Genomic DNA, 14,064 nt, shown 5'->3' on the forward strand with positions numbered 1-14,064 from the left:
TTAATAGCAGGCTTTTAAAAATACACCTAAACCAATTACTTGTTTGCTCAGAAAAGAAGGAAATTATAGCATTTTCACAACAAAGGTTTGAACTACTTATTCCCCACCACAATGCTGCATTGCTTGTGGTACCATGTTCTAGAATGAAAATTAAACCAGAATTTTTGACATGCCAAGGCACTTTTTAAAAAGCATTCTGTTCAGGTTCTTTATTGCTTTCATAAGCTTGTGTTATCATACTAGTAGAAATACACTACTTGAACACAGAAGGTTCTGTAGTGAAAAAGGCAAGAAAGAGCTTGTTAAGGTGACAGGAGTTGTGGAGACTAGCAACTAGGAGATGTCAATAGAGGAGTCAACCTTTCAGTGCTGAATTAGTGAAGTGGTTTGGAAAAACTGGATTAACACACAGCTTGTGGAAATATGTCACTTTTTTGACATAACCCAGTAGAGCCAATGAAGGATGCTCAGAAGCAGAGTGGGGGGAAAGACCAGCACAGCAAAAGGAATAAAAGTGAACAAAAGAAGAACAATATTACATTTTTCATTCCCACCATAAGGCTTTGCACTGGTGTCATCAAATGAAAGCCATGAAGGGGACCTTCAAGTGTTTGAGCACCTATTATGCTGCTACAGAGAGACTCTGGAAAGCCTCTAACACTTTTACACTGCTTTTGACCATCTTCACTGGTAGTATTCTAACACGGTAATGTCCATCTTGGCAATTTTGTACACAAGCCTTCTTTAATGCTACCTAGAGTTACTAGAGAATAGTAAATTGGAGCTGCATTTCCCATACATTTTTATTTTGCTGTCCATGAGAACACTCAGCTCAACTTGACCAATGTAACTTTGAATTTAACTATAACTATACGAATTTATCAATTCATAAACTTCTCATAACCATTTATAAAATGCTGAAAGTCTTTTGGACTGAAAAGCATCACTGAAAGGCCCAGTTCAGGTAGGCATATGCTTAACTTCAAACCTATAAGAAGCTGCAGTCTAACAAAAATGCTGTTTGTATTCACAGGTACCTGAGGTGTTACTACTGGGCAGTTCGTAGTTTAATCACCATCGGTGGCCTTGCAGAACCACAAACACTGTTTGAGATAGTGTTTCAACTGCTGAATTATTTCATGGGCGTCTTTGTCTTCTCCAGCTTAATTGGCCAGGTACATAAAAAAAATCAGTAACAAATTATATTCAAATTACTGTAATGTAGTGGTGATATATTCGATTTAATGGCATTTAGTTCTAGGAAAAAGTTTAGTTTCTGTCCTTTATTTCAATGTCAAATATTTTTCTGATAAATACATATATTTAATCAGTTCCCTGTCTTGCAGCTCTTTTGCACACAAGCTGTTTAAAAGCCAAGACTGTGCAGGACATAGATAACTTTTGAAACTATGTATGGTTCCTTTTTTTTCCTTCCTCAGAGCCAAGGAGACAAATCCCCCACATTCACATTATACTGTTAAATCTGAAATAAAAATTGTAACTGTTGAATAAGTCATGCTTAGTACTACTATCAATAGGATTCTGTTAATGGAAATCCCATTATTTTTGTCAAACTAGAACTGATCTCTTCTCACAAATTACAATATATTTGTCAATCTGAAAACTGGTTTCTATTTATCTTGGTTCCCATTTGGCAGGAGGGAAAAAAAAAGCCCATAGCACAGAAAATAAGTTATATTTCCAAATTAATATAATTTAAATATTTCTAGTTTGTTTAAACTGGGCTTTAGATCATAGGTTTTAAAACACAATGCCTACAGAAAAACAAATTCTGAGGTTTCTGAGTGAGGCTGTGCCTTATCAGTTTCTGTAGAAACCATTCCAGACTTTTTGATTTGTCCATGCCTGTTATAAAATAAATTATTTTTAAAAAAAAGAAACAAAATTAAACCTGAAATTTAATTCTTATTTTGAATACAGCATTTGAAAAGTTCAATCAAGCAGTTAGAGGGTGCATATGTCACTTGTTCTTTGGAACTGCAAGAAGGAGCAACCATCACTAGACTCTTCCTGATAGGATTTAAAATTCCTCCATAATCCAGAATTACCAAAAATAAAACAAAGCATACATATAAAGTATTTCTTCTGGAAAACTATTCAAGTCAAGTATACATAATTAAACCTCAGAGTTTGTGTATTTATAATTTTTGCCTAAATTTTATGACTATTAAAGAAAGCCTCATTTCCCCAAGAAGATTCTGCAGATCACTTTTTGTAACCAGCATAGTCATTTGCAGTCTCAAACTTTAAACCTTAGCACACAAACTGCTTCATTGCATTTTGTTTGTTATAACTCCTGTTTACGAAGAACCCTTAAAATTACTGAGTTATTCCCACTTCAGCACACCTGTCTAAAAATTGTTATTCCCATTGCAGTCAATTACAACTCCGTAATAAAGAGCAAAATTCAGCCCATGGCACATTAATCCCTGGAAGCTGCCATATGAAGCCATTTCACTAAAATCACATTTGAATACTTACTCTTTTGAAGAAGCAATATCTATGAACATTAACTCATCCACTTCCTAAAGAACTGAATCACATTTGAGTAGAAATGTTAAATGATGTTCCCGTGCTAAAAACCTTAAGGTCACCTTTCAGCTCTCAGAGGTTAGAACTGATCTCTTAACTACTTAAAAAATGGCACAATCTTCATTCTAGCGGTGTCAGATGATGTAATTACTGAAATTCAGCCCTGTTTGCTTCGCTTCTGATTTTCGTTGTGTGCCAAATGCAGAGTAGCCTTACTATGGATTTTTAACAGAAGTAGTATTTATAATTTTCATCCATGTCCAGAAATACAAGAGAGAAGGATAAGGTAAAACCCAGAAACAATTCCTCTAAAATCATGTTACACTTTCCAAGACAATCAGATTAAAACTGCAATGTTTCTGAAAAAGCAGATGAAACACCTATTTAAAACATGCAGCCAAGTGCATAATTAGTCCATGATTTTGCAAAAAGTATTTCATTATTTTTATATGTTGCTGACAAGATACTAAAATCAAGACTATTTTTTTCTGAAATGTGTAGTAACAACAGTTGATTTTTGCAGATGAGAGACGTAATCGGAGCAGCAACAGCAGGGCAGAACTACTTTCGGTCCTGTGTGGACAACACTGTCTCCTATATGAACACTTACTCTATTCCAAAATTGGTGCAAAATCGTGTTCGAACCTGGTATGAATACACATGGGACTCACAAGGAATGCTGGGTGAGGATTTTCAGTTCCAGTTACTTAGCATGTCTGAGAGAGAGTGGTTGTAGAGATACAGATAGAGGGTGAAATTCACATTTCTCCTTTTCTGAATTGCACGTGGGAAGTGAGAGGAGGCTGTTCAACTTACTTTGGAAAAGAAAGACACTACAAAGCAATATGATTCGTACTACTTTACAAATTATATTCATTAATATTTTTGTTTTTATATGTATAATGTTTTGATAATAATTTTAGACAAGATTTATTAAGCACCTTAGTAAAAGCATATTAGCTGATTCCTCAGTTGAACTCTTAAGTGTTAGAATAACTCCATTAAGTTATTTATACTAATTTTTGTGGACATTCTCTAAATTGTCTTTTTTTTTTCTTTTTTTCAGATGAATCAGAATTATTGGAGCAGATGCCAACCAAAATGCAATTAGCTGTTGCAATTGATGTGAACTTTGCCATTGTCAACAAAGTGGACTTATTCAAAGCAAGTAGTTTCACAGGAGAATGCAGAAATATGTGGTATTCCATACAGAAACCTTGTTCTGTGCATCTTGCACTTAAGTGCATGTTTTTTAGTATGGAAGGCAAAACAAGTCAAAGAAATGTCTCAGTGAATGGAGACATCAAAACAAACCCAAGTGCCTGCATTTGGATTTTTTTTGTGTCAAGGCAGTGATCTTTAAAGAAAGCAAATGAGATTAAAACCAAGTCCTGTTATGATGATATCCTGTAGCTGATGGTATGGTCAGACTGTGAGTGACTTCAGAGTATAACTAATCTCAAGGGTCAGACAGAGAATAATCTAATTTTTGGCACAGTCCACTTTGCTGTAGCCACGCAGGTCTGCCTGAGAGATCACCCATGCTATGTGTTCTGGCAATGTAACATTGGTGTAGATAAAGCTGCATCACAGTTTTTGTGCAAAGGAGCTTTCTCTTTACTTGCCCTGGTAGTTTTACAGAGCTATAATTTCAATGTGTACTTAAAATTAGATTTCTGGAACAAAAGCAAGGAGACCCTGAGTTTCTAGAAGTACTCACAGAAAATTTTCTTGTTAGGATATTTGCAAGAAATCACATGATATACCTGTATAAAAATTACATGGCTGTACATTTTCTTCTACACGTGCTGAAGACATGAAATTACAGATTCCTATGAGCATTTGACAAGATCTGTTGTTTTCACCTCAATCAGTTAAAAAAAAAATCCATAAAATGACCATAAAAGACACATAAAGCCCTGAACATAACACTAACTGAGCTTCCTCAGAAAATCTAGATCTACAGAAATTCACTTTATAAAAAAATGAAAATATGTTTAACCCACAGAGGACTTCATAAGTATTTGAAATAATAACCCTTTCAGTCCTTTCTTAGCTTTAATAGCTGACCTTTATGATGTTTTGAGTTTTCATTCCACTTATGGAATTCCCGCGTCATTCCTGTATTGTTGGATTTTGAGGCACTAATAATCACTTTTAATACTGAATTAGCAGAGTGATCAACTCTATTTTTACAGGGCTGTGATACCCAGATGATATATGACATGCTGCTAAGGTTGAAATCCATTGTATATTTACCTGGTGACTTTGTCTGCAAAAAGGTGAGCATTCTTGTCTTATTCAAATAAGAATTATATTATGTATTTTAGAAAAAGAGTTCAAATATAGGTCAATAATGTCCTTTAAATAAAATTAATCCTGACAGAATTAGAAACATAAAAGTAATTAAGCTACTCTGTGGAATAACAACAAATATGCTCTCAAATTTCAATCTAGAACAAGGCAATATGGATTTTATTACTTATATTACCAACCATGAAATTATAATAATATGGGAAAGTATTTAATGTAAATATGGCTTATCTAATGATACCTCATGCAATTTTAATACTTAAAATGGATCAAACCTAATGTTTCTATATTTCTACACATACAAACCCAGCCTACAGATCTCAGTCTATCATGCTTTGTCTGTGCTTCATTTGTGTACTTAGACATGCTTAGGCAGAATTATCTAAGAATGTAGAAAATACACTGCATCCCGTAAAGCTCTTTCCACCAGGAACTGGAACCTTCACTCACAGCTCTGAGCCATCTCTAGGTTTCCAGCTGAATGCTGTCACACTGTCTCTCAGCAAAGATGTCTGTCTCATCACAGCATTTTGGCTTAAACCTGGCCAGACAGGTAGTTCACAGGTAAATAGCTCAGCTCCTGACCAGTGAGCCCAAGTCTCTTTCCAGAAGGCATGTAAACACAGGACAAAGTTACAATTAAAGCTTGGAGAGAAGAATAGTAATTATACTACTATATATACTATAATTTATACTACTACTGTTCTGGCAAGTGGTCCACGGGTCCCACCACTGACACAAGTGACCATCAGAACCCCTTAACTTGTCTTTAGCAGTCCTGGTCCAACATGTTCACTAAGGTCCTGGCTGGGCTAGCTCCACTGACTCCACTGTGTAGAAGTTAAACATTTGTGAATACACCAAAGGATCAAGAGTGTCCCTTCGAAACCAATCCCAAAATTGCTGTTGGCTAAGAAGGGTGGAAGAGTAGTTTGTTGTGTTTGCTTATACAATACACAGCATGAAGGGATCTTAGACTAAAGCTGGGACTCTGACACAACAGAGAAAGAAGAGCAAGATTTAATGTCCTGATACTGCAGTCTGAAGCAAACAAGTATTAGTAAAGACAGGTTATAAGAAATTGAAATATCAACATTTTATAGCTTGATTCAGAGTTAAAAGGCCTCTCATTTGTATAAGTCTGCTACCAACGGCCATAGCAATCTTTTTAATGCTGCAACATGTAGTATGGAATGTTGGAACCACCTTCTCCCTGGATGTATGTTGGTCACACCCTACTTCACCAAGGAGATGCTGCATGCAAGCTTGGAGGACCAAGTGAAGAGATGGGAAGTGAAAGTCCCTAAATTTTCAGTCCTGGCTCTTTTGCTGCCGCTTTTTCACTATTAAAAATAAATTGCTGCTTTGCCTCACAATAGTGGTACACCCTCTGATCATGAGAGAGTAGAAAAGTAGTTAAAGAAGAACCTGTCATATTATTCTAGCAACAAAAACCACTGCTAAAACATGGGTTCTTTATGTGTTTGTATGCCCAGGGAGAGATTGGCAGAGAAATGTACATCATCAAACAGGGTGAAGTTCAAGTCCTTGGAGGCCCTGATGGTACCAAAGTCCTGGTTACACTAAGAGCAGGAGCTGTATTTGGGGAGATCAGGTAAGTCCATCACTATTTTTAATACTTTTTTTTAGAACTTGTCAAATAATCAGTTGTTGTTTAACTTCTCTGTGGTAAGCATGACAGCTATCAGGAGGTGACAGGCTAGAAAGTGGGTGGGATCAACAAAGAGAACACTGAGCAAGAAGATGCCATGTAAGTGAAGGAAAATCTAAGTGAAGCATCAGTGATTAATAGGGTAAGATCTGCAACCAGTGTTTTGATCAATGCACACAGAAATATAGAGACAAATTTCTTCTTTAGCATTTCAAAGATTTACCACATCTCCCTGTTATGCTGTCTGCAATACAGGAGGACCAAAGTCAATTTATTGTCTGTATAAGACTAGGTGCCCTTAAACAGCAGCTAGAAAATATGAAAATTAATTTTCAACAGAATAGATACAAAAATCTAAAATAGCAACCAAAAATAGTTCATTTAAGAGCTGATTAAATTGCTGAAAATCAGACAACCTGGTTTGAAAAAGTATTAGCATACAAGACAAGAAAAAAGTGGATAGACCAGATTTTTTTGTCTGAATTTATCTGGATGAGAATTTTTTTCTGGTGGCTACAAATGGTTTTTATATTCTGCATATACTTTCTATGCAAAATCCATTAACTCTTATGTGCTATGTTCCCCAGTTAGCCAATCAAGAGCTAGTTTTTAGGCACTGCACTCCCCTGCTGGGGCTGGTCCAAGGAAAAGTAATAAAATAAATGTGCTACTCCAAGTGATAAACTGGATCCTTGATTTCTTCCAGCTTCCTTCCTGTTATTGTTAATGCCCTTGCTGGTAGCTTTAATCTGCCTTTTGAAAAACAATAATCAGCTCTGTGCCAGGTTTGCATTCATCCTCTTGTTGTGTCTCCCTTTGTAGCAGGAGAAGCATTCCTGTTTATCCAGTGATGTGCATACAGAGTTTGCTTAGACCTCAAGCATCTGATATATCTCATAGTTACAGAACTTGTTCATTAAGTGGGAAAGTGAAATTATATCAGCTCTTTGAGAAGGTTATTTGGAAGTTATTTCTCTGAGTGACAATATAATTACCTGAGCAAAGCCTTCAACCAAAAGACTATATTATGAGTTATGCAGAAAGACTGAGAATGAACTCACCAATAAGGGCTGAATAATGAGAAGGCAGAAGGAAAAGATAAAGTAGGCCCCATATGTAACACACACATGGTTTTCAATTATTTATTAGTCTGGTATTTGAAGTGAGAACTTTGTATTTTAAACTGAGAAATGATAACTGCTAGTTTCAAAACAAGGAAGGGAATTTTTCACTTTTGATCTAACACAGGTAAGTGCTTGTTTCCATGTGAGAACCACACAATGACCTTTAAAGATTCATTTCCCAGTACGTGTTACTCTTTACATAATTGCCAATATGACCAGCAAAACCCTCAGCAATGCTATAACACTAACACTTCTAGTCTTGTTTTATTCATAACTGACCTACTGCAGCAGCAAACCCATTCAGACACGTGTAATTTGCATATAAAATGTCAGGCAGTGGATAAACTCAAGGAGAAAAACCACAGCAACTAGCAGACATGACACATCAAGTGCATCAGTGGAGATATGCTCTTCCTAGTGGCAAGGTGCTAGAAAATAATGAGTTTGTATTGTGCCTTTATATATAAATTTTGTCAAGGTCTTCTGAATAGAGTTTATCAGAGGAAAATTGAAAAAATATTCTTTAATGGATTACATACTACTTTTTTTTAGGACATCCAAGTTTTCCTCTTACTTCATAATGGTTATAACCTGATCTCGGGCTGATTTCCTTCTGATTTCCACAATCCAAGATCTGTTTGGATAAATATGTCAGCTTCCTTCTGAGTGTTTTAGGTACATGATTTATAAGATGCTTGCTATTTAATCTCACTCTGTTTAAAATGCTCGTCAATAATGCTTAAAAGTCTCCAGGAGCAAAGGAATTCAAGAAAATATAAACTGTTTATTTCCAAAAAATTCCCTGAATTATATTAGAGAGCCAATGCAAGAGTAACAATCAAACATGTTCCTTGCCAATTTCATCCTTGAAAATTATTACAGAAAGGGATTAAGTAATAGGAATTCCAATTAACATTTTAGCCTCATTGCAACTTTCCTGTATAAATAATATCAGTTTGGGGAAGTAAAATAATTTCAGAACCAGAAGTGAACAGATTGTTGCCTTAATGAGAGCCCGTCAGCAAAGACAATTCAGAGCAAGAGAAATTCAGTTATAACAATATTTCAGTAACCCAGAGAAAGTTATACTTGAAGCCAGATGTCCTCATTCATCCATTTACTGATATTTCACTAGAGCTATTTCCTATCAGAAAATGTTAATTCTGGAAAAACTAAAACATTTCTCCATTTTATGCAAATTTTTGACAGGAAGACCTCTAAATGTGTGATCTTGGCTTCAGCTTTCAGCTGTTCTGTAATTTTAAACTTTATATAAAAAATCCAAACTACAGGGACTATTTAGTTTTGTGAAAGATGACATTTTCCAGTGCTTTGGTCTAGGATTTCCCTCAGAGTAGTAGCTGCTGCTTTTCCATGGGCTCTGCCCTTTGGAGTTTGACATCCTTCTCAGAAACAAGATGCAGACCTATTTCCCATTCCTGACTTACCAGTTTTCCTCATATGCACATAGGTGCCCAGCTGAGCCACCACAACCTTGCATGTTCATCTGATAACACAAGCCATTCCCCAATTTCTATTTACAGCAGCTTCCTACAGAGATCAGCTACAAAAACAAAAGATAAACTGAGTCATCACCTTGACAAATTTATAGCTTGAAATTGAACTTGCTAGCATAAGAATTCTAAGGTTATCAACTTCTACTAATATTACAGCATTTCAGGCTCACAACTGGAGTAAAAAATGTTAGGTAAAAAAGCAAATTTTGTGATTAATATAAATATTACATTACAAGAACCACTGCAAGGCAAATGTATGTTTTAAAAAAATAGTCATATAACACTTCATACACTAACTAAAGCAGATTGAATGCTGAAATACGTAACACTGTCCTTAGTCAAATATGATTCTGTTCGAGCAAAGACTGCCTTACTTGTAAAATTCACCTCACATCATCACCATAATGAAAAATCTGATCTCTTTAGTCCTCATCTACCTTGATAAAATGAGCTTTCTGTTAGGAAGGCCTAAAAATGATTGTTCAATGACTTGTTGAGAAGTGATTCATCAGAGCTCAAAAGGTGTTTGCAATTTTCTTTAGCAGCTTTTCCTACTGCACAAAGAGTTTTATTCTACCTGATGAATCGTACAGAATTGTTTAAAAAGAAGACAATAAACTGCATTTTCAGCTTCAGTTCATGTATTGATTGCTGTCTTGAGTTACAGAAAAACACTCTGTGGGCAAGTAAAACTAGCCTTGCACACACAGTTACAGAGGTCTCCTACTGTCCTTTATAAATTAAATATATTATCTATATGATTCAATAGTTAGAAATATGTTTTATAAATATATTTAATATTGAAACAAATATTTATATATTCTGGATTATTACCTCAGATGGGTATTACTTCCTATTTACTGGAGCCCCAAACATATTTTATTAATAACTTTTAAATTTAGATAATACTAAATGTTCTCTAAAAATATTAATTCACTGGGAAATCTTGAAAGGACAAATTTTGGGGTAGATATTGACTACAGTGATAGAGCAATTTTAGTACTAAGAGCAAAATGCAAATTCTCTTACCAGCAGAGCTGAGAAGTGAAGTATCTTCAATTGCTTAGTGCAAGATGAACAATTTATTTTTATTTGTACATCTAATTTTTTCTTAGATATCCTCCCTCTGGCCAACTGCTGCTACCTAAACTGGTCTAATGCCTTACCTTCAAAACAAAATAGCCTTCTTTTTCTGGCAGACACATTTGTAACTGTCAGCCTGAAAGACCTTCCTAAACTGTATCATTCAACTTGCCAACATTTAAACATGAGATGTGCTATGTGAGAAAACTGAAAACTAGAACCCCACAGAAGTTATTCACTCAGAAAGAAAATCCTTGGGGGAGAATAATTCATTCACTGTAAATAATTCTGCTCTACTACTGATACAAATAATTTTCAGCAATAAAACAGAGGAAATGCCAAGTTCACATGAGAAGTAAAACAAGTGCAGTCTGAGCTGTGGGTATCTCTATGTCTCTATGCAGAAAAACTTTTCACAGTCCTTAGCATCTACACATGCCTGACCAACAGTGGCAGTTTGCCTTCCTGAGAAGGAATTTCTAATCCCATCTGCAGAGGGCCTTCACAGAACTTTGGATAGAACAGCCAGCTCCCTAAGTGAGTTTTACAATGACTGAAATGGAGAACCACCAGCAAAGAGATTCCTCAGTAGGGCAAGTAACACTCTGACTTATGGTGTTTATTTTCATTCCAGCCTACTAGCTGCAGGTGGAGGAAATCGAAGGACCGCCAATGTGGTGGCTCATGGTTTTGCCAACCTTTTCATTCTGGACAAGAAAACACTCAATGAAATCTTGGTGAACTATCCTGACTCAGAAAAACTTCTCATGAAGAAAGCAAAGTATGTCCTAATAACAGTTTTTAAATCATGTAATTTAGCTGCAGGATGGACAGTTGTGACTTCTAGACGATTTGCATTTATTTCTTGAAATAGTATCAGTTGTAAACACATTTGGTGTTTCAGGTCAGATTTGCCTGGTAGTTTCTAGTTGAAAGCATGAGGTCCTGGAAGGAATCCCAAGGGTTGTGAAAAAGTGGTAAGTAGAATGAAATCCTGAATGTAGTTGCCCATAGCATTATTTTTAAGGCAGAAAAAAAAAAAAAAAAAAGTAAAAAAGAAAAAAGAGATAAAGCTACATATCAGGACTCACATCATCAAGGAAGAAACTGCAGGACAGATATCAGTTAAGGAATAGGTTTTCAAAGATGCAACAAAACACTTGCAATTAATTCTACCAAGAAATGCTTCAATGTATCCACAGACTTATATGCATTTCCAAAATCTTAAGCAGCAGGTAGGTGTCACTAAAGGACGCAAAATGATTCACACAAACACTTTTGAATGTTAGAACAGGAAAGAACCAACATTTATTCTCTGACTCCAGTATTTATAGCTTCTCAACAATGACCAGGGATTGGATAATTAAGTCACCACCTTCCCAAGCACACTGGTCATGTGAAATGTCAATGAAAAGACATTTCTTAGAAGGAATGTGATAAACAACTTATGTTTATAGAACTTTCATGGGAAAGTAACTAAAACTATGAAAACTTTATCAGAAGGCTTTAGTTTTCAGGGTGACAGGTAGGGATGAATTTGAAGTAAGGCCTAACAAGATAAAGCTACACAGATTAGATACCTGAGCATTTTGTTCAAAAGCATTCTGAAATGGGATTTCAAACCAATACTGCTTTTCACCTTCCTTTGGCTGTAGCTTGCTAGGATCACCATTTTCACAGCTTTGAAAGGGCAAAGTATTGTCAGATTTTGTCATAAAATTATGACAAAATTAGTATCTTGCTGCCTTGTAAAAGGTACAAATATTTGAAACAGTTTGTCATTATTAGTATACTTCAGCACCCCTATTGATCTCAACTGTTGACTTGAGCTGCTATCAAAGGTTGGAAGGCCAGTCCCAGACTTGAAATTCCCTCAGAGAAGACTAAGCATAGCACAGAAGAGACATTTTGTTTCTTGGAAGCAAATGGCTGCATTCATAGTGTTTTAACAGCCCTGGTAGTCAAATAACAGTATCTTGAGAATCATGATGCCCCTGAGGAACAAGGAAACCAGACACAGAATGGCTGACTGCTCAATTTTCAAAACCAGCATTAACAGATAGAAAAGAGGAACAAATGCAAAGACCAATGATCCCCAGCATCAGTCATTCCTGACTTTTCTCCAGCTTCTATCTAAACAGTAGTATGACCTTGTTACTCCTGTCTCTCCGTCCCAGGCTGCCTCTCCTGCTTTCTTGCCCGTATTAGGCATATTCTGCCCATCCATTGAATTCTGCTTCCTCCAGACAGCCCTTCTCAGCCATGGAGCTTAATCATCCACCTTTTGTATCTGCACTCCCATTTGTATTCAAAGGCCTCTCTAGATACCAGACTGAAAACAGGATATCCTGTTTAATTTTAAAGATATGCAATACCTGCCCTGTGCAGGAGGCCGTGTATTTTGCTTACCAGTCTAGGCATCCACAAATTCTGCCAAAACTAGGCACAAAGAGGAAATTTGTGCACTGTTTTCATAAAGATTATGGTTATGTTCAATTTTGGAATCAAGTTACCAGTTGCTCTGCCCTGGCAGGTTTACACTAGAGTTCTTTGTGATCATCTGACATCTTTAAAGGGCTCCTTGAAATAAACTGGATTTATTCAAACAAGAAATTTGTTCTATTATCACCTGCCCAACAACAACCCCCGTATGTCTTTTGCATAACAGAGCCATGCAAACTGCTAAAGTATGCTTTTTTAATTTATGGCAATGAAAGTTATAAAAAAAACAAACCAAAAAAAAAAAAAAAAAAAAAAAAACCTCACTTCTGAAATTCCCAAAGTACAAGATGCTGGAGAAAATTATAGTATTATGGGATTTACTGTACTTCAGACTAAGAATATAGTCCTCACTCATAAAGAGCCTTAAGTCAGGGCTTTTGTAAGGAGAGAAAAGCGGCCTTGAAAACTGCACAGTAATCTAACAGTAATCTAGCATGGGAACTCTTTGCTTTTTATTGATCCCATCTATCTCAGATCTTTCATCTGATCTTTACCCTTGTTATTCATTCTCAGTTCTTGTCTTTATGGCTGCAAATCAGTACAGCTACAGAATGGTGTGAAAATCTAGTCTGCCACAAGATTGGCAGTAGTGTTTACATTATCAAGGTTTCTTCCTCTACTGCAGAGGACCAGAAATAAGCACCACTGTCTAACCTGACCTATGAGAGATGAGCCATGCTGGAAGTTAGTTTGGTAAAGTATTTCCTTCACAAGTGCCAACTGGAGTCCCAGTGGAGCACTAAATGCTCTCTGAATTTGCATTCAGAAGGCCAGATAAGAGATTTCCACCTCAGGCATGGGGCACCCATCCCCCTCCACACCTCATCTTTCCTAATAAAACTCTTTAATCTGTTTTGTGACACCTTAATTTGAGCCAGTCCTTGTTTATACTCCAGGATACAGGTAAGCAACTCCAAATTTGAAGTTTCCTCCATCTCTACCAGAGCCTAGAGCAAAACCTTTATTGTTTCAAATTTTGCTCTTGTCATTTGACCTGGGAACCAAGTAAGAGCCACCAGATTTTCATGCATAAATGTGGTAGTTAAGTTTTGCAGGAACTTTGCTCGGTTTCCCAGCACTGCTGTGTGTTCTTATCCCCTTCTTTCCAGGGTGCTGCTGAAGCAGAAGGGGAAGCCTGCTCCGGGACCACCAGTGCAACAACCACGGGGCTTGGCCAGTCTCTTTGGGCAGAAACAGGAAACTCCAAAATTGTTTAAAGCAATGCTTGGAGGAAAAGGGAGAGATGGCCTTGCTAAGCTGCTGCAGCTGAAGAAACAACAAGAAACTCAGGTAAAGCCAC

The 14,064-nt window shown here is 36.4% G+C and overlaps 1 protein-coding gene across 1 annotated transcript in view; it reads left to right on the plus strand.

Moving 5' to 3' along the window:
* Positions 1-14,064, plus strand: part of CNGB3 (cyclic nucleotide gated channel subunit beta 3) — a 58,490-nt gene that overhangs the window by 43,095 nt on the left and 1,331 nt on the right. Inside the window, exons 11-17 of the mRNA XM_086883563.1 lie at positions 1,034-1,175; positions 3,077-3,236; positions 3,620-3,717; positions 4,752-4,835; positions 6,363-6,481; positions 10,897-11,043; positions 13,874-14,054. Of these exons, the coding sequence (XP_086739689.1) occupies positions 1,034-1,175; positions 3,077-3,236; positions 3,620-3,717; positions 4,752-4,835; positions 6,363-6,481; positions 10,897-11,043; positions 13,874-14,054 (931 nt within the window). The remainder of the gene's footprint in view (positions 1-1,033; positions 1,176-3,076; positions 3,237-3,619; positions 3,718-4,751; positions 4,836-6,362; positions 6,482-10,896; positions 11,044-13,873; positions 14,055-14,064) is intronic.

The sequence above is a fragment of the Cyanistes caeruleus genome, chromosome 1, assembly GCF_971803275.1.
Source record: "Cyanistes caeruleus chromosome 1, bCyaCae1.hap1.1, whole genome shotgun sequence".
Classification (NCBI taxonomy): domain Eukaryota; kingdom Metazoa; phylum Chordata; class Aves; order Passeriformes; family Paridae; genus Cyanistes; species Cyanistes caeruleus.